Here is a 24548-nt window from a genome sequence, read left to right on the forward strand (position 1 = left end):
CTGCACATGTTCTATCAGACGGTTGTGGCAAGCACCCTCTTCTACTTGGTGGTGTGCTGGGGAGGCAACATAAAGAAGGACGGCTCACGTCTGGACAAACTGGTGAGGAAGGCAGGCTCTATTGTAAACACGGAGCTGGACAGTTTGACATCCGTGGCAGAGCGATGGGCACTGAGCAGGCTCCTGTCAATAATGGAAAATCCACTGAATCCACTGAACAGGATCATCTCCAGGCAGAGGAGCAGCTTTAGCGACAGACTGCTGTTACTGCCCTACTCCACTGACAGACTGAGGAGATTGTTCCTCCCCCATACTATGCGACTATTCAGTTCCACCCTTTGGGACATTAATATTATACAAAATTATTGTCTTTCTGTTATACCTTCATTGTTATCACTCTTTAATTTAATATTGTTTATTATCAGTATTCTGCTGCTGGAGTATGTGAATTTCCCCTTGGGATTAATAAAGTATCTATCTATCTTATCTCTTTAAATTGTATATTTGTTAAACCAAACCCGGGGGTGGGCAAGCAAAGCGAGCAGAGGGCAGAGCCTGCTATGAAAAGAAGATGTCCCGGTTAGAAGCCTGATGGGTCACTGGAGTTCTTCTTTGGGTCAACTGGTTAATATGGCTGTACTCTGCACTCTGAATCCAGCAGATGTTGCAAAGTGCTTTTAAATGGGCGGATGTTCACCTGGTTAAAGAGACCGAGAGATGAAAAGAAAAAAAAATAAGAGCAGCCAGACTCATAGTTAAAAAAATAGGTACAGTCAACATACTCAACACAAGTGTGTTTTACATGGGACAAGCGGTCCCTGACATATAAGCTTTTTTTGTCAAATGTAATGTTAGCCCGAAAATGCTCACACTTGAAACCGGTGGCAGAGGACAAATAATGAACAGTAGAGAAAACCAGCACTTCACAGTAGGGGCAGGCGGTATGTGGTCTTTTCACAAATCTACATACCCCCACTTGAGGAAACGATCGAGTCTCTAGCGTGGGAGAAGGCACGAGTGGGAAACCCATAGAGCGTTACGGCTGGTTGTCTAACGCATCTGCGCGGGGAATGCGAACATGACGTCAGACTTGGAGACACGCCCCCGCCAGCAAGTGATTTCGCCTTAAGATGCTCAAGGATGCTCGAAAACAAGGAGAATGTTGAATGATGAACGAAGGGCTGAATATGACGCAACAGGTCATCAAAACGCGAGAGAGACATGTAAATCATTTGTAATGTATCTGCTCGGCCTGCCCAAGTCCGATAGTATTACACTAGCTCTTTCTTCACCGCTTTTGCGCAATCCACCTTCTCATTTTGTTCCTCTTAAAGTCAGTAATATTAACAGACTCGACTATTTTTTCCACCATCAGAGTCTCGTATCGTTTGCTGTGGCATTGTTAGCTATGTGACACTGACCAAAAAAACTGTCACCTACTTACCAGTAGACTCTACAAGCACCGATCAAACGGTCCTCCACAGCTATAAACAAGTTTTGATCGCTCATTATACACTTTGGGTTGCGGTCTGCGCGCACGTTTCACGCATGAAGTGTAAACCAGGCGTTAAACTATTGGGTATCTGCGCGCTGCATTGTTAACTGGGCTAAACCGACCAGATACCAGTGGGGGGTCTTCACCTTTGCTTCAAGGGAACATAAGCAGCACATCAACATCGCCAAAAAAGTTTGGCACAACAGAAACATAAGCGAGTTTTTTGCCAGGAGATCAGGTTTTCTCTCTTCAAACGTATCTGAAAACTGGCTTGATGACTTCTAATCGTACAGCATTCAGATATTAAATTGTGAAGACTATTGATGACAGCAACATGTCACAGCCCTCTTCTTCTTATCTTATGATGTAAATATCATTTGTAAAATACGGTTAGTAAGTGATACTACTGCATATACAGTAAATCCTTGCTGTCGCTACTCCGCTTCTATTAAAGGGTAAACCCCTTCACGTCACTCATGGTCTACTTGCGCCAATTCCCCTAACGCAGTGTAACTGCAGACCGCAGTACCCATTAACCCAATCATGTAATGTCTCAACATCACGAAACGCCCTCAACATCAGTCATGTAACACCCATCGCATTAGACTATGATTAACATTAGCGCCCCGTTACACTATGGTTAAGATTCGGGTTGTAAGAGGCTAAATCAAAAGGTGTTTTCTGACTGACGTTGCGGACATTACCTGACCTTCATCATAGGTATTGCAAGCTGCAGGTAGACCCTTCCCCTATTCACGGCATGCACAGTTAAATACAAATGTTGAGAAGTCTGTGACGAGCTGTGACAATAGCTGCGGTCTTATTGTCGCGGCTGTGTAAGTTTCTGCTCGTATTCCCCGTTTACTTCGTGTTTAATGCTGTTTATCACATACACTTTTAAATTCAAGAGACACGGTGGAGCGTAGTCCAATTAAAGAGAGAGAGAATGAATGTGTACAATTAGCAAACAGCAGTGCTTCCCTACTTATGCGCATTTGAAACTAAGCTAGAGAACAGGGGGATTCTACATACATCTAGAGGGGTGCCATTAAGTTCATTGATTGAGATGGGGATTTGTAAAGAGTTAGATAAAAGCATGTAGATTTAATTGACTTTAAGTTATTTTCTATCTATGTCGTCATGCATGCATGTCAGAGGGTCACCTTCCTGACTCACCTAAGGTATGTGGTACCACCCAGGGACGAGAGTGGGTGCTGTCACTAACAGTCTCATCTCCTTTTTCCCTCATAGCACAGAGAAACTGCCCATTGAGGGCAACACAACCAAGAAGCGCCTCCCCTTCCCATATAAAAAGGAGACGCCTCCGCCAAGGTGTAACCTGATGAAAGGGGCCTTAGCTGCCTCGAAAGCTTGCATTTGTAATCTATTTAGTTAGCCAATAAAAGGTGTCATTTCACCCTGCTTTCTCATTAGTCAATAAGAGAGAGGGGGTGATTAGGGGGGCAGAATGACCAGACTGTGGTGGGCAAGTTAGCCAGGACATGAAGGTACATCCTAGTCTTTTTTTGAAGGATGCCCTGGGATTTTTAATGAGTGTCAGGACCTCAGTTTTATTGTATGTATGTCTTACCTGAAGGACGTCACCATTTTTACAGCACGGTGTCTTCATCACTGCACTGGGGCATTGGGGTCCACAACACAGACCATAGGGTAGGCGCCCCCTGCTGGCCTCACCAATACCTCGTCCAGCAGCGGCCCAAGCTTTTCCTTGGTGGTCTGCCATCCAAGTACTGGCAGGGCTCCACACGCTGAACTTCAGGTGGATCTCCTGTTCTGTAGAGCAGTTGGTATGGCTGCTGGCTCTTTTTCAGCTAGGAGTTGCTTTTTACTGGAAAGAAGGTCTCAAAGCCTCTTCTCTAAAGCTTGCTATCTATCTAGTTATCATTAAGGAATGAAAAGTTTCAGTGTTTATCCCCTGCAAATTGCTATAATGATATCGACATTTCTATCCTTTTAAAATTGCATACAATTTATATTAGGAGGAAATAAGTGCATTAAAAAGAAACGGGTTATTGTGCGCAGAGCATACCAGCTCCCAGTACACAGAAAGGTTATCAAGACAATATTAGCTTCAGCATACACACATTTTTCTTCTAAATGAACCTAGACGAGGTTACAATGTTCAACATAAAGACTGTCAGGGCTATATTGATTCCCACATCTTAGCTGTTCAAAATAATTTTGGGAAAAAGCTTTTATAATGAGAAAATGATTGATAAACTAATAATCATTTCCACAAAATAGTTACGCTATTAAATAAATCTTAAAGCTGTTGCCCACAGCCTTTTTGTGTGTCTTAGCAGGTTAGGAAAGTTTTATTAAATGGCAAGGCCCCTAAAATTCATACCAGAATGCATTTAGTTTTAGAGAGAACTGGACTGTGCAGTCATGCAGCAGCGTTACAAGCAGATCCTTCACGGTATCTCATTTGTTGTTTTATACAGCGTTTTCCTGAAAGGCATGTTTTTATTAAAAGACAAAATGTTATTTTATACTTGGAAAAGTATTGGTTGAGCAAACAAACATGCTGAGCTGTGTTACATTCAAATACTTTCTGTTGCTCATTTACAGAGATAGACTTCAAACCTCAAAGTTGTCAGGTGCCGATCTCCAAGTTGCAGCGTTACCCTGATCAAATCGCTCGGCCTGCTTGAGCAAACTGTAGATAAATAAAATATGAAACGTTAAACTAGAATAATACAAATTCATATCACCTGGAAGTGTTAACATTCTGTAAAACACTTAATCCTGTTTAAGGCTGCTGTGGGCACTCAGGGGTCTGACCTCTAAAATTTGTGTACACACAAAAGTAGCCTCAGAATGTGCATATGCAACTTTACACACAAAAGTCAGGTTTTATAAAAGAAAATTTGGCAGGAGAGCTTTTGTGTATTTGCAGCAACTCTGAGCCATCCATACACAACATTTTAGAGAAACTGGAAAATGAAGACACATTTGATCAAGTAAGGAAATACAGCCAAACCAGCTGAATGAGGACTCACCCGTATAGTAATTGATATAATTGTTATAATGTGCATTGACGTGACAAATCTTAAACCTCAAAATTGATTAATATAATGTAATAGACTCTACTTTATTCCCCTTAAGGAGAGTCAATACTGCATATTAGCACTGAAGGACTTTTTTTTTGCTTTTTTTTGTCAGTTTACACTTACCTAACGCAGCCACAGGGGATGCACAAACCAGTGTGTTTCTTCGTGCCGGTCCCAAGCCTGGATAAATGGGGAGGGTAACGTCAGGAAGGGCATCCTGTGTAAATTTTTGCCAAATCAATATGTGGACAACAATACAAATTTCCACACCAGATCGGTCGAGCCCCGGGTTAACAACGACCGCCACCAGTACTGTTAGTCAACAGGGCGATGGCGGAAATTGAGCTACTGTTGGCTGAAGAAGTAGAGGGTGGAGGAGGCGTGTCCAGAGGCAGGAGGAGAGGAGGAAGTTAAAGAGAGTGGAACTGAGGGTAGGAACTTTGAATGTTGGTAATATGACTGGTAAGGGGAGAGAGTCAGCAGATATGATGGAGAGAAGGAAGGTTGGGACTTGTGCAGAGGAGAGATGCTGAGTATATTGGGAGAAGGATGCTAAGGATAGAGCTGTCAGGCAAGAGGAAAAGAGGAAGGCCTAAGTGGAGGTTTATGGATGTGGTGAGAGTGGACATGCAGGTGATGGGTATAACAGAGGAAGATGCAGAGGACAGAGATTAAACAACTGAAAACAGTCACCAAGCATCCCATAGTTTGTAATATGATTGGAGTATGGTGTGAAGTTAGAGAATACATGAAAATAGATGACTCTTTATCCCAGTATAGTCCCATTTGGGGCAACACATTATTCAAACCAGGCACGAAGGACTCAGGATTCCGGTTGTGGGCTGAAAAGGGATTAAGCAAAATTAGTGATCTTTTTGAGGAGGGAACGTTGATGTCGTTTGAGCAGATATCTAATAAGTATAATATTCCAAGAAAACATTTCTTTAAATATTTACAGATAAGGAGCTTTGTTCTTTCTAGGCAGAATCAAGCACTAAACTTGCCAGTACTTTCTTCTTTGGAGGAATTAATTACTAAGAAATGCAATAATAAAGGATTAATATCAGTTTTTTACAACTGGCTTGTATCAGGGTCTACTGAATCAACAACACCGAAACTTGAATTATGGAAGACGGGATTGAACGAGGATATATCTGAGGATGAATGGAGACAAGTTTGTAAAAATTCTCAGAAACAGTTAGGGAGCGTTAGCTTAAAACTACTTCAATATAACTGGTTGATGCAGACTTATATAACTCCTGTCAAAATAAATAGGTTTAATAAAAATATTCCTGATACATGTTTCAAATGTAGAGAGGCACAGGGTTCATTTGTGCATTGTGCTTGGGAATGTAACATTATTAGAGACTTTTGGGTGGAAGTGATTAATATTACAAAGATAATTGTACCCTTGAATATTCCCTTAGATGCAAAAATGATTTTGCTACATTTATATCCAAAGAACCTTAAACTAAATCTTCAGCAGCGCAAATTCATAGACTATGCTATATTGCAAGCTAAAAAAACGATAGCTCTTAACTGGAAAAGGCCTGATCCGCCATCTATTGGAACTTGGATTAATGCCATGGCACAGTGTATGGTCATGGAAAAAGTAACATATTTTATTAAAAACAAAATGGATGTATATGAAGAAATATGGAAGCCGTTTAAGTACTACATTAACAACAATAATATTGGTCATTTATTACAAGAGGTGTAACTATGTATAATTTTTTATTATTTTTTTTTTGGAAAAGGTAACTTTTATGTGTAAAGTACAGTAATGTATATTTGGTTTTTGGGTACCTTGCAATATTTGTTTTGCATTTAAATTGTCTCGTGTAAAAGAATTCTTTGTATATCTATAGGGGAGAAGAGAGTGATGTTCTCTTGTTGGGGTGGGAAATAATTGTGACGAAATGGAAATTTGTTTCTATGCTACCTGTTTTGTATAATTAAAAACAATAAACACATTGTTAAAAAAAAAAAAAAAGATGCAGAGTACAGAAAGATATGGAAGAAGATGATCTGCTGTGGTGACCCATAACAGGAGCAGCCGAAAGAAGAAGAAAGAAGTCAGTTTACACTTACCAGCCAGCTGTTCAACTGCTTTTTAATGCAAATATCTAATCAGCCAATCACATGTCAGCAACTCAATGCATTTATGTATGTAGACATTGTCAAGACCACATGCTGAAGTTCAAACTGTGCATCCAAATGAGGAAGAAAGGGGATTTAAGGGACTTTGAGCGTGGCATGGTTGTTGATACCAGACAGGCTGGTCTGAGTATTTTCAGAAACTGCTGATCTACTGGGATTTTCACGAACAACCATCTCTAGGGTTTACAGAGAATTGTCAAAACAAAGAAAAAATATCCAGTGAGGGGCAGTTCTAAGGGTGAAAATGCATTGTTGATGCCAGAGGAGAATGACCAGACTGGTTCGAGCTGATAGAAAGGCAACACTAACACAAATAACCACTCGTTACAACAGAAGAGCATCTCTGAATGCACAACACATCAAACCTTGAAGCAGATGGGCTACAGCAGCAGGAGACCACATCAGGTGCCACTCCTGTCAGCTAAGAACAGGCGACTCAGGTTACAAATTGCACTGTTCACCACTGTTGCTTGATTGGAAAAATGTTGCCTGATCTGGTGATTTCTACTGCAACATTCAGATGGTAAGGTCAGAATTTGGGGTCAACAATATGAAGGCATGGATCCATCCTGCCTTGTATCAAAGGTTCAGGCTGGTGGTGGTCATGTAATGGTGTGGGGAATATTTTCTTGGCACACTGTAACGGTCGTCTGGAATGTGTGTGTGTCCCTGTAAAGTTTATACCTTATCCCATTCCTGTTTGTAGTGGAATGTCTTAATTTGTAAGGCCGGCCCTTTGTCCAGTGGGAGGGGAGCACCTGGTTTGGAGGGCCAACAGACTGTATGGGGAGGAGCCATCAGTATGTAAATAGGTGGCGGGAAAAAAGAAAAGGACAGAGCTAGGAGGAAGAGGAAGAGGAGGCCAGCACAGAAAGAGGCACGAGGGAAAGGATTGACCCTTCATGGATATCGTCAGGTGAACTCGGGTTCATTTCCAGATAAATTATTTCTACTTTCGAGCGAAAGGTATTCGGGAGAGGACCTGATGGACCAGCACAAGGAACGGTTAAACTGTACGTTTCCCAGAATAGGAGGTATGGTCGGCACCTCATTCCCCACTTCAGACTGAGCTCAACTATCACGTACAGATAAGCTTTAAAGGACTGTAAAATCCATTGTTTTTTTGTTTTGTTTCCCTTGCTCAAATCTCCATTAGTAATGTATGATGTCAAGTATTTAGTGCCGTGATTTGTGGGAGGGAAGTGCTGCAGTGCGATATTATGTATATAAGGTTTTTTTTGTTTTTTTTTTGTTACAGTGAGCATGTGTATTGTCTTATAATAATCATTTTTACTTGACCCTGCTTTTACTGGTGTACCTCTATACTTAAAGTGGTGTAATAGGAAAGTAGGGTTGGTCACTCGCGCCCCGGATTATTTATTTTCTTTTTCCTTTGCTGCCTCTCAAGGAAGGCAGCGCATATTATCAATCAATCACTCAATCAATCAACATTTATTTATATAGCACATTTTCATACAAAAAAATGTAGCTCAAAGTGCTTTACAAAATGAATAGAAAAATAGAAGACACAATAAAAAATAAACATAAGTCAACATTAATTAACATAGAATAAGTGTGGCCCGATGTCCAGGGTGCAAAAGCTGGAGAAAAAAAATAAAATCTGTAGGGGTTCCAGACCAAGAGACCGCCCAGTCCCCTCTGGGCAATCTACCTAACATAAATGATCAGCCCTCATTGTATTCAGGGTTTTCATGGAAGGACCTGATGATGATGGTCACGTAGACTTCTGGCTTTCAGTCCATCAATGTTGGTGCATCATGATGCTTTGAGTAGGTGGTGGTGGCGCAGGCCGCCACCACAAAGAAGCCAGAAAAAGAAACAGAAGAGTGAGTAGGGGTCAGTACAGATTTTGGAGCCACTATAAATAGTTATTATGATGAACTGAACATACAGAGTATCAGTATTAAGTTAAAGTGAAGTTAAAAAAAGGCCATGTTAAAGTAATGTGTTTTCAGCAGTGTTTTAAAGTGCTCCTCTGTATTAGCTTGGCGAATTCCTATTGGCAGGCTATTCCAGATTTTAGGTGCATAGCAGCAGAAGGCCGCCTCACCACTTCTTTTAAGTTTAGCTTTTGGAATTCTAAGGAGACACTCATTTGAGGATCTAAGGTTACGGTTTGGAATATAACGTGTCAGGCATTCCGATATATAAGATGGAGCGAGATTATTTAAGGCTTTATAAACCATAAGCAGAATTTTAAAGTCAATCCTGAATGACACAGGCAACCAGTGTACTGACATCAAAACTGGAGAAATGTGTTCAGATTTTCTTTTCCCAGTTAGGATTCTAGCAGCTGCATTCTGCACTCGTTGCAAGTGATTTATGTGTTTTTTGGGTAGACCTGAGAGGAGTGCATTACAGTAATCTAGTCTACTGAAAACAAAAGCGTGAATTAATTTCTCAGCATCTTTCAATGATATAAGAGGTCTAACTTTTGCTATGTTTCTTAAGTGAAAAAATGTTGTCCTAGTGGTCTGATGAATATGCGATTTAAAAAAAGTGGTCTGATGAATATGCGATTTATTATAATCGTGCCAGATCTGAGAGCGGTACAACACTTTGGGCCTCTTAGTACCAACTGAGCGCCATTTAAATGCCACAGCCTACCTGAACATTGATGCTAACCATGTCCATCCATTTATGACCATAGTGTACCCCATATTATGATGGCTACTTCCAGAAGGATAACTCGCCATGTCACAAATCTCAAATCATCTCAAACTGGTTTCTTGAACATGACAATGAGTTCACTGTACTCAAATGGCCTCCACAGTCACCAGATCTCAATCCAACAGAGCACCTTTGGGGTGTTGTAGAACGGGATATTCACGTCATGGATGTGCAGCTGGCAAATCTGCAGTAACGTTTTCAGAAACTTGTTGAATCTATGTCATGAAGAATTATGGCAGTTCTGAAAAAGAAACGGGGTCCAACCCAGTACTAGCAAGGTGTATCTAATAAAGTGACCAGTGAGTGTATATCAGCTCCCTAACTTCTCAGAATTTTACACCAAAGCACAGTAAAAAGCACAGATGTGATTTATTCCCTTCATAGAGAAAGTTATAAATATCATGCCCTGCAGCATCTTTTATAGCCTAATGGTTTGACACAACAAGGCTTGTTTTTTTTCGCTACTTGAAGGCTATGCAAACAGTCATAATACAAAGGAAAATGAGCTTTAAGGGAATGGTGGGATTTTTTTACCCAGCATGATGGTTGGCTTATAATCTGTTTCGGTTTTCCTAACATAATTGGGGCAATTGACAGCACTGATAGTAATAAGGGCACATAGCAGGAATCGCACTGCTTTTGTTAACTGTTAGAAATTACATTCCATTGATGTACAAGTCATTTGTGATGCCAAGATGAGACTGACTGACAAACGTTGTGACTCAGTGGCCTGAGTCATCCCATGATTCATTATTTCAAGGTAAAGCAGTGCTGGCAGACGACTTACTCACAGCTCTGCTGTACATGATGGCTGGATTGTTAGTAAGGAAATTCGTTGAACTCTCAGTTTTTCAAATGGCTTATACTATTCATTGTAATAGATATATGCCAGGTGATATCGGGTACCCGCTCAGTTGCTGGCACTTTACACTATTCTTAAATGCTGTGTTTCAATGCCACAGAGTGCACCTCAGGACCCCTCACATTCAGGCAAAATACAGGTGGTGGCGTCTTGACAGGGCTCTAGAGTGCGACCAATTTGGTCACACGTGCGACCAAATTTCTCAATGGTGCGACTAAAAAAAATCAAAGGTTGCACCGGTGCGACCAGCCGTTCGAGGGGGAAAAAAAACGAAACTCCGTGACTCTTAAAGTCTCCCTGTTGTTCAACAACAGACACACATTAGGCCCATATCGTGGTCTAAACCAATCAGAGATAGTGAAGGGCGGATCCCGCCCCGACTGGCCGTTGTCCAGATATTCTTGTACGTGTGTGTACGTTTGAAAATGCATGTGATGCAGTCAGACAGAGAGAGGTGAGTAGCCCATCAGGTAAACAGTGGATGTAGCCGCGGATTATGAGAGAAGATGAAAAGAACGATTGACAGCTTTTTCGTTAAGAATGTTAAGTTAGGGCCTGATCCGTCCGAAAATCATAGCCAATGCTCTGACACGGAGCCATCAACCTCCCAAGTTATAGCAAGCCCTGGTTCGGAGACGGCATTAGATAATGAGCCACATACGATCGAGTCCGAGCCCACTGAAATTAAAAGGGGTAAAGTGTATACATTTCGAAAAGAGTGGCTGGACCAGTTTCCCTGGCTAAGATACAGTAAAGCCGATAATATAATGCACTGTATTTACTGTAAAGAGTGTGGGAAGACCATGGCCGGCAGTAGTGCATTTGTGACTGGTTCTAATACATTTAGAATTGAAACGCTGAAGAAGCACAATGCATCTATAAAACACATTACATGCTGCGATAAATGCACTGCTCAAGTGTCCCCTCTCCCCGCTGCCTTTCAGCGGCAGGCAGCAGCAAACAGATCATCAGACGAGGCCGAGAAGATAATTAAGTTTAACGTTGCCTACAATATTACAAAAGAAGAACTTTCCTTCACTAAATTCAAGTCCGAAATAATTCTTATGAAGAAAAATGGCTTGAACGTAAACCCGACGTACAGCAATGATGTCGCGTGCGCCCAATTTATAGGAGTCATCGCAGATACATTGAAAAAAGACGTCTGTGCAAATTGCGAACAGTGCGTACATGGCATTCCTGATCGACGGAGACACAGATATCGCCACAAAGGAATGCGTCATTGTGTACGGTCGTATCTTGCGGAGAGGAAGACCGGTGAATATACTTATTGGACACATTGAGGTTGAGCATGCTCATGCCCAAGTCTGGAAGATTTTGATGCTAGAGAGAGTGTGGCCAGCTGGTTTAGTCAAGGCCAAAGATCAAGAAGGCCAAACTACAGGAGTTGGCCATCCGAGGGGCATGTGACTGCAATGGAGGATAGTCCATAAGACATTGAGCCATGAGATGTTCAGTTTGAAGCCCTTAAAACACTTAATTTAGATTTTCTTTTTAGTTAATTTATCTTGAGATTTTTTAAGTTTAAATTTCAGCTCAGTAAAGCACTTTAAGCACCAACACTTTTTCAGTAAGTTACCTTTCTTGTAGAATTGTGCTTGCCTTCAAATAAAGAACTTTATATTGACCAGATTGTTAGTTAATCATTTACAAGTCAATATTGCCTATATGGACAGCGATAAAAAAAAAAAACCAAACAAATAAATAAATAAATAAAGTGAACTTGTAAAACTGTGGTGTTAAATGTGATGCGGTTGAAAATTTGGGTGCACCTAACTTTTGTGCTGGTGCACCTAAGAAAAAAAGTTAGGCGCACAAGTGCAACCAGTGCAAAAAGTTAGTTTAGAGCTCTACTTGATGCGTCAGATTTGGAGGTGGCTGTACCAGCCAGTGAAAGTCTGAAGCATTGTGTTTGCATATGTATGAGGTTGATTAGCATAGTCCATATATGGTGGTTTCCAGGGACAGGTCTATTATCAAGGTGTTCTGAATGTAGCAGTATGGGCGTGTGACAGCAAAAGGCCTTTTCACGAACCAATCTGAATTGATCGAGTTTTTGTGTGCTTTAATAACCAAACGGGCACTCCCCACTTGCTTGATGAAATAATTTGAGTCTCAACGCAATGAACGTAAGACTGCAATACCATGTGGTACTAAATTACTGAGTGTCCGTGCGCTGCATAGATAAAAGTGTGATTAAAGGGAGTGTTAACCAGGTGGGGTTCAAGTCACATTAATGTGTGCACATTTACGAGATGATAGGGATTCATGTAGGCTAAATTGTGCACAAGTATGTGTATGTCGGATCTGTTAAATTGGATTTTTTTGGCATATGCATATATTCATGCTCACATCCATGCAAAGTTTTATAAACAAAGCCTCCAGGTCTATCACCAATGCCAGCCCGCATCACGCACATACCTACACTTGCACAGGGTCAATTTACAAACTCCAATTAGCCCAGTGCTTCTCAAATAGTGGGGCTCCGTCAAGGGGGGCGCGTTTGACCTCGGGGAACATGCTTTTTTATTTTTCTTTTAAATTTTTTTTGAATTTAGAATGCACTTTAAATCTTTTCTGTTACATTTAATAAAGCTATTCTTTGTTGTAAATTGGTCCATATTTCTTTCTTTTTTATTCTCTTATACGTTAATAAGGATACAGTGTTATGCAGAGGTGTACTTATAACAATTTTATAGACAAATGATACTATTTATAGTCGCGCGGGGGGCGCGAGATGTTTCCTTCTTCCTTTCTTTCTTCCATGACAGAAAATAATTGAGAAGCACTGAATTAGCCTAACCTGTACATCTGTGGGAGGAAAGCACATGCACTTTTGTGGAGAAAATATAAATTGCATACAGAAAACCAGTTCTTGCCAGTAACATGTTATACTACTTGAATTTATTAATATTGTCCTTTATTAACTAAACATGCTCTTTGTATGTGTAGGGAAGATGATGTCACATCTGACTTCAACAGAATTGTACATCTGCTTGGTTTGTTATAATCATAAAGCAATTTTACAGCAATCAATGCAATTTTTAACTTCAAAAAAGTAAAAAAAAAAAATGTAAACAGATGTAATGTATTCTAATGTTGGAGAACATATAAGCTAATAAGTAGTAATTATCTCTGCAACATGTCACAAGTTTTCCCTAAACGAAGAAGATAAGTAGACTTTAGAAATCAATGAAAAGAAGAGATTCATTTATGTAACACTCTCCTCTTCATATCAAGAACACAAACAGCTCCATGAAGAAAGAATGCTTGGTCTGGGAATTGCATCATACCGAGTAGCTGTCTTACACGATGATCCATATTCCTCAGTGGTGTTGTTATTGCGATGATTTTAATAACAATCAGGATGGCCAAACACACAGAAGCCATTTTAATTAATTCCAATAAAGTATGATCCAATAAAAATTCTGAATAATAAAGGTAAACATTTTAATAATAATGAAATAAGAAATTCACTACATTGCAAAATTAAAGAATGGGAAAAAACAAAAGAAGAATACACCTAAATAAGTAATACTTGTTGTGCTTTTGAGTTTTAAACATGGCAAAAGTGAGGTGAAGACTCCAAAAAGAGCCGTAGAAGCAGGGCTGAGTCCTACTGGCCAATCTAGAAGAGGCTTACCCTAATCAAGCTAATTCCTCAACAGTAAACCTGCAGGCTTTGGCCTAAGCAGGCACCACAATTGGGGAGCTGGCTTTAAATGTTCAAAAGTACAGTATTTCTTGTTGAAGATTTGTGGAATCAACTTTCAAGTCAGCAGTATGGAAAAAAAAGAAATGCTGCTATTAGCTTAGGGAAGCACACAATGTTGTTAAAAGTCAATACTGGGATGAGCTGGAGAATGAATAAAGCAGCATCTGTGATTCATATAAAATATAGCAAAGCACAGCTAAGACTATAGATTACAAGCTAAAGCCTAATTCAAATTGTCACATTTTGTCTCCCAGATAAATGTAATGTTTTCCACACAAACTTTGATCTAAATGACAAAGTCCATTGCGTGTAAGCCTCTGCACTACAATGGAATTCATCCATCTGGTTCTGTGTATGACATAAGGTGGATTTTTAAATTTATAACTGTGCATACTGCATCTGGTCCATATAGAAAATCAGAGAGCTTTAACAACTTGTAGCAAACACTTACCTGGTGACCATTTTTAATACCTCATTGAGATATCTTTAATGAAAAAGATGTGAACATATTTAATGACATTCTGAGGTATTTCAAGATATCTGTAAATGATAATTTGGCTTACCGTATATCTCAAGGGTGGTATCCTCAGCCTCCTACCATACCCCTCGATCACAAATGATGAGTAAGAGAGATGTGTCTTCTAGTTTTCTGGTTCCAGGACAATAATCTCTATCCTTAGTGTGAGCAAAATCGAGGACCTTGTCACAGACTTCAGAACACAGAAGGCAAACCAATCTCCTGTTTACACCGAGGGTTGCTTTAGAAAGGGTATTCAGCTTTAAATCTCCTGGCATCTCTATCCTCTATAACCTGAAGTGAACACAACACATCTCAGCAATGGTCAAGAAGGCTCATCAATATCTTTACTTCCTCAGATGTTCGAGAAAAATCTCACACATCTCTATTTCTACCAACTTCTACAGGAGCACAATGGAGTCTGGGGGTATTACTTCCTAGTATGGCAGCTGCTTATCTCAGAACCATAAAAAAACCACAGAAGGTGTCGAAGTTAGCTCAGAATTTGACTAGTGTACAGCTGTGCTTGTTAAGGACACTTTTAGAAAGGATATCAATAAAGACGGAGTGGTGTCTCTGTGGCTAAGGATCTGCTTTGGTATCTAGTTGTTGGTTCATGTCCTGTTAATGAGGGATACATTTTATTCGCAACTTCACTGGTTGATAATGGGTGCCTACGAAGTGACACTCCTCTGGTCATGGGTGAGTTCAGTGCAGCCACTGGCACTAATAGGGTTGGATATGAGGATTGTGTCAGTCCCCATGGGTCTGGTGACCATGGTGAAAGTGGCTCTCTGTTCCTTGACTTTGTAAAAGGTCAGGGGCTTCAGCGCCCTGAGTCACATTGGTACTCCAAGGGACAGATGCTGAAGGCTCTTGTAAAACTGCAGGGTCTGCAGAAGAGCCCAGTTTCTGAATTCTGACCACAGACTTTGTTTTGCTACTCTGAAAATCCAGCACAGGTCCAGTAGGCTAACACCTAGTAGGAAAATGAGGCTGAACCGGGCCAGACTCCAAGATCAGACTGTTTCTGATGAGTATGCACACAATTTGTGTAAGGAACTTACGGACTTGGGTGCAACCGCCAATCCTAACATGATGTGGAAGACCTTCCAGGACAAGACCCTGAAGGTTGCTGAGGGTTGTGTTGGTGTTACTGGTGTTCCCAGAAGGAGGTGTTTCATCTCGCAGGGCACCCTGGATATCGTCGAGAGGTGTAGCAGCGCACAGCTTGATGGCAACTCCGGTCTGTACAGGGAACTGAGAAGGATGGCTGCAAGGGCTCTGAGAGCAGATAAGGAGGCGTTTGTTAGAGGAATCTGTGAGCAAGTGATACCCCATCTATGGTCTAGTGATCCACACACTGCTTACAGAGGAACTGAAGCATTACGCACATCTGAATCTGTTCCTTGGAAAGTCGCAGTCAGGGCAGCTGATGGAACAGTCCTTACAGATGACACTGCAATTGTGACCCGCTGGGCTGGCTACTTTGAGCAGCTGTTTAAAGCTGATCCTCCAGCTAGGATGTTGGGATATCTCTAGGTCCACGGTTCTTTAGGCTGATCCTCCAATTAATTGTGAACCACCCAATCTCACTTAGATTGCCCAGGAGCCGCGGCTTTCTCACAGGGGCACAGTGAAATATTACAAAGATTTCATAATTTTATTTCCATTTTCAATTCATGATGTGATAGGACGCAACATCTGGTGGACCTGGTGCAAAACAGTAACTCACTTAGTAATAACTGTTTGTGGAAGCCTCTACAAATGGTTACTAGATGGCACTCTATGATAATTAAATTTCTTGATTGTTTTAGTAGTTTGTTGAACTTTCTTGGTACTTTGTGTTTGTATAAAAATAGCTGGCGGTTTTGCACGGTCTTAGTGATGAATTCGTTTTCGGAGATTGTATTAACTGTATATTGTGATTAAGTCAAGTGAAGTTTTTGAAGTATTTCTTCTTGTATGTATTTTTAAAAATGGATAGGTTTTTACTAAACAGTAATAAACGTTGCAAGAGTGAAAAATAAAGAGGGCACACCGTCAACCAGCGGCAACGTCAACCAGAGTGTGAAGAAGTGCAAATATCGAAAATATGATGAGAGTTATTTGGACTTTGGTTTTACGTTGACAGAAGTCAATGGTGAAGAGAGGCCGCAGTGTGTACTGCATATGCAAGTTCTGGCACCAGAGTGCATTTACCAAGTAAGTCCAAACACTATTAAGAAACCATTCATCCCAGCATGGTTAGTAAATCTTGTGACTACTTTACAAGAAAGTTAAGAGTTAAATCAACAAAACGTTTTTATAAGCAGATATCAACACCAAGCAATGCATTGCTAACATCTTACATGGTGGCACATAGAATTGCAAAATGTAAGAAGCCTCATACCATCGCAGAAGAACTAATTCTACTAGCTGCTGTGGATATGGTGAACATTATGATCAGCGAGTCTGCTGGGAAGCTACTTTCCAAAGTGCCTTTATTCAATAACACCATCAGTCGCAGAATACAGCACATAGCGGAGGACATCACTGAGGAATTTGGGTTGCAGCTGAATAAGGCCACAGATTTAATAATGATGCTCACCTGATTTGCTATGTACGGTTTATAGATGGTAGTAACATTGTAAAAGTGCCACTGCTGGTGCTAAGGCTCAAGACTTGCTCGAGAACCTTGATACTTTTATATCAAAAAATTATTTGGAGTGGACTAAGTGCATTGGTGTCTGTACTCATTCAATGTCCGGCTGTTATGGAGGACTGCGGGCACTTATTCGAAGCAAACCCCCTGATGCACTTTTGACCCATTGCATTATTTACAGGGAAGCGTTCATATCAAAATATCCTACATTGAACCAGGTCTTAGAATATGTAGTGAATGTTGTAAACTTAATAAAATCAGTGTCCAAAGTGCAGTGCTCAAAATCGGTTCAATAAATAATCCATAAAAAAAGTTAAAATCCCAAATGTTTAAAACAAGGCTAAAATGAGATTAAACTCTTGTAGCAGACATTGGGGCAAACCAGCCAAGCACAGCTCCTTCCCAGTCTCTCCAGCTCACCCAAGGCATGCTCAGCGGGAGAGACTTCTGCCGCCACGGTCCTCACACTACCGACCCCAAGTCTTGGCTGATTCCACCGGCGTTTGCTAGACTGCTCAGGTCGGTTGTCCTCTCATCTTCTTTCTCGCACTTGTAGTCGTCCCTCAGATCCCTAGGGCGGAATCCTTCACGATCGTACCCAGTCTCGCATTCATTGGGCACAATCCATCCTATGAACACCGATCCTTGTTCCGTGACCCCTGACCCTGATGACTTCTCTCATTCATGCTGGCTGGTTGGCTTGTCTCCTTTCTTTTGCCCAAATGCTGCACTCTCGCTGTCCAAGCCTTTTTCCTTTCCTCTTCATCTCTTTTTTTTTTCCCTCTGCTTCTATGCTGGCCTGTTCTTTTACGGCTGAGTGTTTTATTTATTTTTACTTAACTTAATTAAAAAAAAATATTGGCTATTTTGCAAATTAGAATTTGACAGGGGACGGGACGGTTGGGGGTGGTGTGCCTTGCGAAAACCTGGACTCAGCAAGGGCGCCAAGAATCGAAAAAGTTTGGGAACCACTGCATTATGTTAAGAAAGAGCGATCTAAACCCCATCAAGTAAGTGAAGGACTGCAGTAGTAATACAATAATGGAGAACCGGAACTAAATCGATCCTAAAAAAGCCATCAGACAAACTATTTTTAAACTGTTGCTGTCTACCCATTTTCTGAGCCCAATATTCCACCAATTGACCCCGAACACAAGCCAAGCACAATGAATGGAAGGCTGGAATCAAACCCAGATGGGCTCCCCCAACAAGAAAGAGTTAACACACAGTTTTCTTTTTAATTTAGTGCACTATATTGTACAATCAGGTAAAAATGGAAATCCTTAAAAGCAGAAGAAAGTTAAAGAGAACAAAAAAAAAAGTTTCACTGGCTCAACTTAATAACACATACTGTATCATCACAAACCGTTTATAAACAATTACACAGAAAGCCAGTTACAGAAACAAAACAAAAACAAAAAAATAAAAACACAGTTTAGTGCATTTAGTTAAATTCAATGTAAAAATACAAAACATCAAAATGTCCTTGTCTCATGCATATACAGTTTTGACACGCCAGATAGAAAGAATAGGCAGATGAAAATCAGCTGCAGGGCTTTTAAGCCACCTCTTGTCACATTGGTCATAAGACCACCACGGTTGACACGATAAACTGGACGTCTTGAGAGTGGAAGTTTCAGACTAAAGCCAATCCACTGAACATAATGGAAACTGTTATGGTGACAGAAAAATGGTTACAGGTGTCTCAGCTGGGTGTCACAAAGATGCAGTTCTATTAACCACTCCAACGTTTTTCATAGGTTTTACGCTTTCAAAACTGTATATTAAGCCATGACAAAGCAGTGAACTTCAGTGTTGGGGGTTGTACAACACAGCAAAATGTCTCCAAACAGGAATTAAAAAAGAGGAAAAAAACACTGTAACCCTCATCCATATGAGACACACTGATGGAAAGAACACTGAGCTAGACTGACCCCTGATGTCCTCACAGAAAACTTAATGCAAATGAAACAGCCATGGGCTCTTTAATTAAAGTCTCCACAGTCAAAAACTCCAACGAGTGGGCAAAGGTTCACAGAGTGATTACGTTCCCCAACATGGTCTTGTCTTCTATGCAGTTAAGTGCTTTTTTTGCCAACCTCTTGATTTCTAAAGATGATATACTTACACTGTGAAAAGTGTTAATGACAGAACCTGTCTCTCAGGACTGCGAACCAACAGGGCAGTTCAGAAGGCAAGCGAGCCTCTTATTTTCTGTGACAGTCTGACATAACATCTTTATTCAGGATTGCATCGGTCTCCCAGTGGAGCATTTCCTTCTTTTCTCCGAAACAAGCTGAGCAACCTGAATAGTCAGTGGTTTGTTCTTTATTTTTTTGTTTTGACATCCAACCATAGCTGTAATCTATCCACAAAAAAGATATAGAAAAACGTCTTCTGTGTATCGAATTTCGAGTAATTGCCTTCGTAAATGAGCAACATACAAATGTTTCAGTACTTTTAAAAATCTGTACACGTTCTCTTGTATTAATTCCTGGTGGAGAGATGGCCACCAGCCAGTCCACTGTGGAACTGCTTCAATCAAAGTTAAACCTTTTCCTTTTGTTCCTTTCTGTAGCCAGCATAGCTGAAGATAATGAAAGGTGCGTATCCCTCCTCATTTAAATTTAAAGATACTTGTAACACTGTATTTATACTGCCCACACTCAACACTTCTTCACACATTTCACTTCCAGGACCATCCAACATGATACATTTCAGGATCTACCCAAACATCTGTCCTGATTTCTGGCCTTTTAAGCATTTGGCACAAAAAGACACACCATCCCCTTCTACATCCAGATGGACTTTAGTTTTACAGTACTAGCTGACAAGATATTAAACCAAAAAAATCAGAATGATACAGATTCAAAATGATAGTAATATTAATAAAAAACAAAAATGAACATCCAGCACTGGCAGAATCACCACACTGGATATGAAACGAGTTAAACCAGACTCCTGCTGTGCCAGTTTCTTGAGTCTTCTGTAAGTCACTGCGCCATGAGGCGTATGTTTTTGCATGTCTGGTACAAGCTTACAGTAAGCCATTCTTGACTTTTACCGCACATAAACCATTTTGGGTGCTCTTTTCTTTTTTCTTTCAGTCATAATGTGTGAATTTCCACCAAGACTGCCTTCTTAGGCAAAAGCTGATCCAGCAGCACACACCTTCTAAGGCCCATAGCAGTAAGCAGGTTCTTCATTGTTAGAATCCCGGCACATTTTGTTGGTCAAGTGATGTGCCATTTTGGCAATGTACATTCCAAACGGCTGCCCAGTCTTGATGTTTCCAAAATCCAAACCTTAACTTTACTTTTGACGCAGGACTCTTTGATTTCAGTGTCTGTCCTTTTATTCATAGAGTTGTTTCCAAGAAGATAAAAGCTATGTGTTCCGGTGGTTGACATTCAATGTGAAGATTCAGTTCAACATCTTATTATTACAACAATGCGCAAGAAATTGTAGATAAAACTGTACATTTGATATGAATAAAATGGAGAACCAAAGGAGACTGAACCCTGTAATGGCAGATCTGATCTTCTGAAAATGCACTAAATGATAAGCATTACCAAGAGGCAAATATAATTGATTCCAGATATTGTTTGTTTTGTTTTTTATCAGAAATGTGAGAGGCTGGGTCTTTAGACATTTATTAGCGTGCATGTCAGTTCCCTTGTGCCATGTCCCTGAAGGGATTACAGATACCACAAGATACAGCCATAGTGACGCTAACTTCTACAATCATTAAAGTTTTGGTAACAAAGCCACAAAAATCGATGGGAGCTCAGTGATACAATAAGCAATATTCTGTAGTTTGTTAAACTGAGACATGACTTCAGCTCATTAGCAGTTTTTATGAAAGTTGGGTAGCTCTTCTTGGAAAAAAAAAAAAAAACACGACAAAAGAAACAAGTCTGGCCGAGATCTTATTGCTACTCCACCGAGCCGGGATGGAGGTTGAGGCTGGGAGGTTCCAGACAGGTTGGAGAGTAATTTATATGTGGCTCTTTAATCCACAGCAGCGGAGCTCCATTTTTGCCCTCTGAGCTTTTGCTTGAATTACGGGCCTTGTAACGCGCTAGAAGAATGGTGATTAGCAGGATGCCAAAGATGGGAAAAGGGTAGAAAAATACAAAGTAGAACAGCGAGTCATTTGAACAGATGACTGACTGCAGAGTTGAACCTGTGGATAAAAAAAGAACACTTTAGAATAAATAAATAAATGATGCTCAAAAATATAAGCCTGTCTTACACTATAAATCGCTATCATTATTTACTTGGTTCAAAGAGACATGATTAATTTTAATCCAATTAACAGTGATAGCTGGCAAATGTTTACTCTGAAAGCTACGAAAATTCAATTTGTGCATATCAAGTAACATGGCATATCTCCAACATGGAATTGTTCCAGAAATGTTTCCTTTAAGTTCATTATCTGTTTTGCTAGATGCCATTGTCATTAAAGTTTCACTTGATCTCACCCCTACACTAGTGTTACAAACTTGACAATATCACGCTGGATGCAAAACTGTGCATTTTCTCAAGATATAACCAATTTTGTTTAACATGTGGATGAGGTGGCAAACTCTCTGATGCAACTGCCTGCCAGGTTCAACATCCCATCTTCAGAATTACACCCTCCCAAGGTGACCAGCGCAGAGTGTGCATGACTACTTTCTGCCAGCAATCAGTATCAGGAAGGATTTGGTATGGCGAGTCGTACAACAGAATGATGGCAAGAGGGTCAGTGTATTGCTTGGGCTAAGCTTATTAGTCACAATAAAGCCAAAAAGCAAATGAAAGTATAGGAAAAACAACAAAAACAAAGACCAGGTAATGTCAAGAGCAATGAAATGAACATGGTAAGCTTACTGTACTGTATATTACTTACTGGAAATTAAATTGAGTGACAATCTTAAACAACTGGTAAATTACTGTGCATTGTGTAAGTCAGATTTGAGAAGTAAGAAGCAAGAACGCACAATAGATAGAGAGCGATGCTTCTGATTTGTAAAGAGACATTGGGAATGTTAACAGTTTATATTACTGATTGTAGGAGACAGCAATGGGAAAAGTAAACAAAATGAAAAGATATTTGTATGTGTACAGACAATATAATAAATCTAAAAAAATTCACATACAAATGTAATACACAAGAACTAAATGGATGTAAAGACTGAATGGTGTGAACATCTCATATTTTTTAGAACCATGAGGGACAGTATTTTTCATATGATAGGTAATAATTTTCATACATGAAACATACCTTATATACTCATGTTTAAGTTCTCCCGCAGATAAGTCGGGGCTTGATTTTTACCATATAATTTCAGGTATTTTATAATGTCAGTCGTATAAATTGAATGCGGAAAACTTGGGCTATTGGTCCAAGAGATTATGATATGCTAACGCCCACCTGACAGAGTAACCACGGAGCATACTGCCTTTTTTTTCCAATGTATTCTGCCTAAGTGACCACACGGTAATATCCAAACTATTCCGAAGCAACGTTTGCATTGTTTTGCGTCTTTTTGTATCTCACATCCTCATACATCTTTATCGTAAGAGCATCCCTTATCTACGATGGAGCATTCAATCAGAAGAAAATATGAAGCTGGTTTAAAATTAAAAGTTGTTGAAGAAGCAAAAGAATTTGGTAACTATGCTGCTGCTACAAAATTCGATGTGTCTGAGAAACAGATGACAGATTGGAGGAAGGAAGAAGATGTGAAAAAAAAAAGAAGGGTCGCGTTTTTGAACAGGTGTATGAGTCGGGGTCTGATTTTATGATTGATTTTTTGGGTTTCAAGACCCGACTTATACACAAGAGTATATACTGTAAATAAGATGAAGATTAAAAAATGGGACTTGCATCACAGACAAGCTACCTTGTGTAGTATTCCACAACTGCCAAAGATACACATAGATACATGTTCTAAGATTGCAGTTCTGTCTATTAAATGTGAAATACTATCACGTTTTCTCAGATTTGGGGATTTTCCTCATGGCCATAAGACTGATCCAGGCTGTCTGCAAACAACCAACAATTTCTGGGCAGACCGTCAATGTGTAAATTAGGGACATGAAGTCTTATATATACAGTATACTAGCCCTGCTAAGACAGGTTGAATTCTAAGTAATCAACGGTGACCTCAGTGTTAACAATTGCAATACATCTGTCTCTGCTTTATATCTGTTATACGTACTCACTGTTATTGGTATGAGATTTGTACAAGCAGTGTTAATGTCAAGTGTTGGTCCATCTATTGCAATGATGAATGCAACGCATTTAATTACTAAAATATTTGTGATGTGCCATCTTTTAGAATTACAGAGAAATAGCAAATGGACAAACACAAAGGCAGACACACAGGAACTTATCCATTTATTAAAAGGGAGAGAAACTAATGAAGTAACACACCTGAGTAACCACAAACAGCTGTTGACTCCATTTGTCTCAAACATTATGGTGTCCTAAAATTGGGGGACCACGTAGAAAAACTGTTGTCATTACTGCATGGTGTGACCGAAATATATGCAAATACCCTCAAATGAAAATGTGTAATGTGCACTGTATTCACAAAGGAATTGTTTGATATACCTGTATAATTTTAAATTATGGAGCAGAGGAGTAAATAAAGTAAAAACGTGTCTATGTTCAAAACATTATGGAGGGCACTGTAAATGCTATACATTTCTTGTATGACATAAAGATAAAAGATATTAACACTAGAATCATTTAGTGATATACAGTACCAACATAGACTTGCATGCCATGGTTTTCCTCTTCACACACCGTATGACAAAGACAGCTGGAACATCCTGTACTTCAACAGCATGGGATTGAGTAAAACACACTAGGAACATTTGTTTAGGAAAAATCTGTTACGCAACAGTATGGTCCAGTCTTTAGTTTTTGTTTGTGCTCAAGAGAAACTCAATGACCAGAAAACAAAATGTGTGATTTATTCAAGAAATTCTGATCATCTCTCATTTAACAATAACTGCATCTTCTGGTCTCAGTTCCTGTCTTACATTTCAATGTTCTTTATGGTGACTTAAAACAAAATTTACACTTAAGACAAAAGAGGTACTGCACACATCTGTTTAAACGATTTGCCACAGTATGTCGACAATGTTTTAAACACAAAGGATTCTGAAATATAAAGCTTTGCCTCATCACATATTTCTATAACTACACACTATAATATGCTACCAAGTGCAGCTAGATCCATCACTTTGCCCCCATACTCTGCAAGACCAGTGAACCTGTGGCATCAGGACCTTTAAACTTTTGACTGAACTGAAGCTGCTGTAGACTGTATATACATACAATAATAATAATATATATCTCTCTCTCTATATATCT

At 39.9% G+C, this 24548-nt stretch overlaps 1 protein-coding gene across 1 annotated transcript in view; it reads right to left on the reverse strand.

Moving 5' to 3' along the window:
* Positions 1 to 18394: 18394 nt before the first annotated feature.
* Positions 18395 to 24548, reverse strand: part of igsf3 (immunoglobulin superfamily, member 3) — a 350930-nt gene continuing 344776 nt past the window's right edge. The window contains exon 9 of the mRNA XM_039743746.1: positions 18395 to 21362. Within this exon, the coding sequence (XP_039599680.1) occupies positions 21112 to 21362 (251 nt within the window). The 3' untranslated portion in view covers positions 18395 to 21111. The remainder of the gene's footprint in view (positions 21363 to 24548) is intronic.

This window comes from Polypterus senegalus, chromosome 2, assembly GCF_016835505.1.
Source record: "Polypterus senegalus isolate Bchr_013 chromosome 2, ASM1683550v1, whole genome shotgun sequence".
Taxonomy (NCBI): domain Eukaryota; kingdom Metazoa; phylum Chordata; class Cladistia; order Polypteriformes; family Polypteridae; genus Polypterus; species Polypterus senegalus.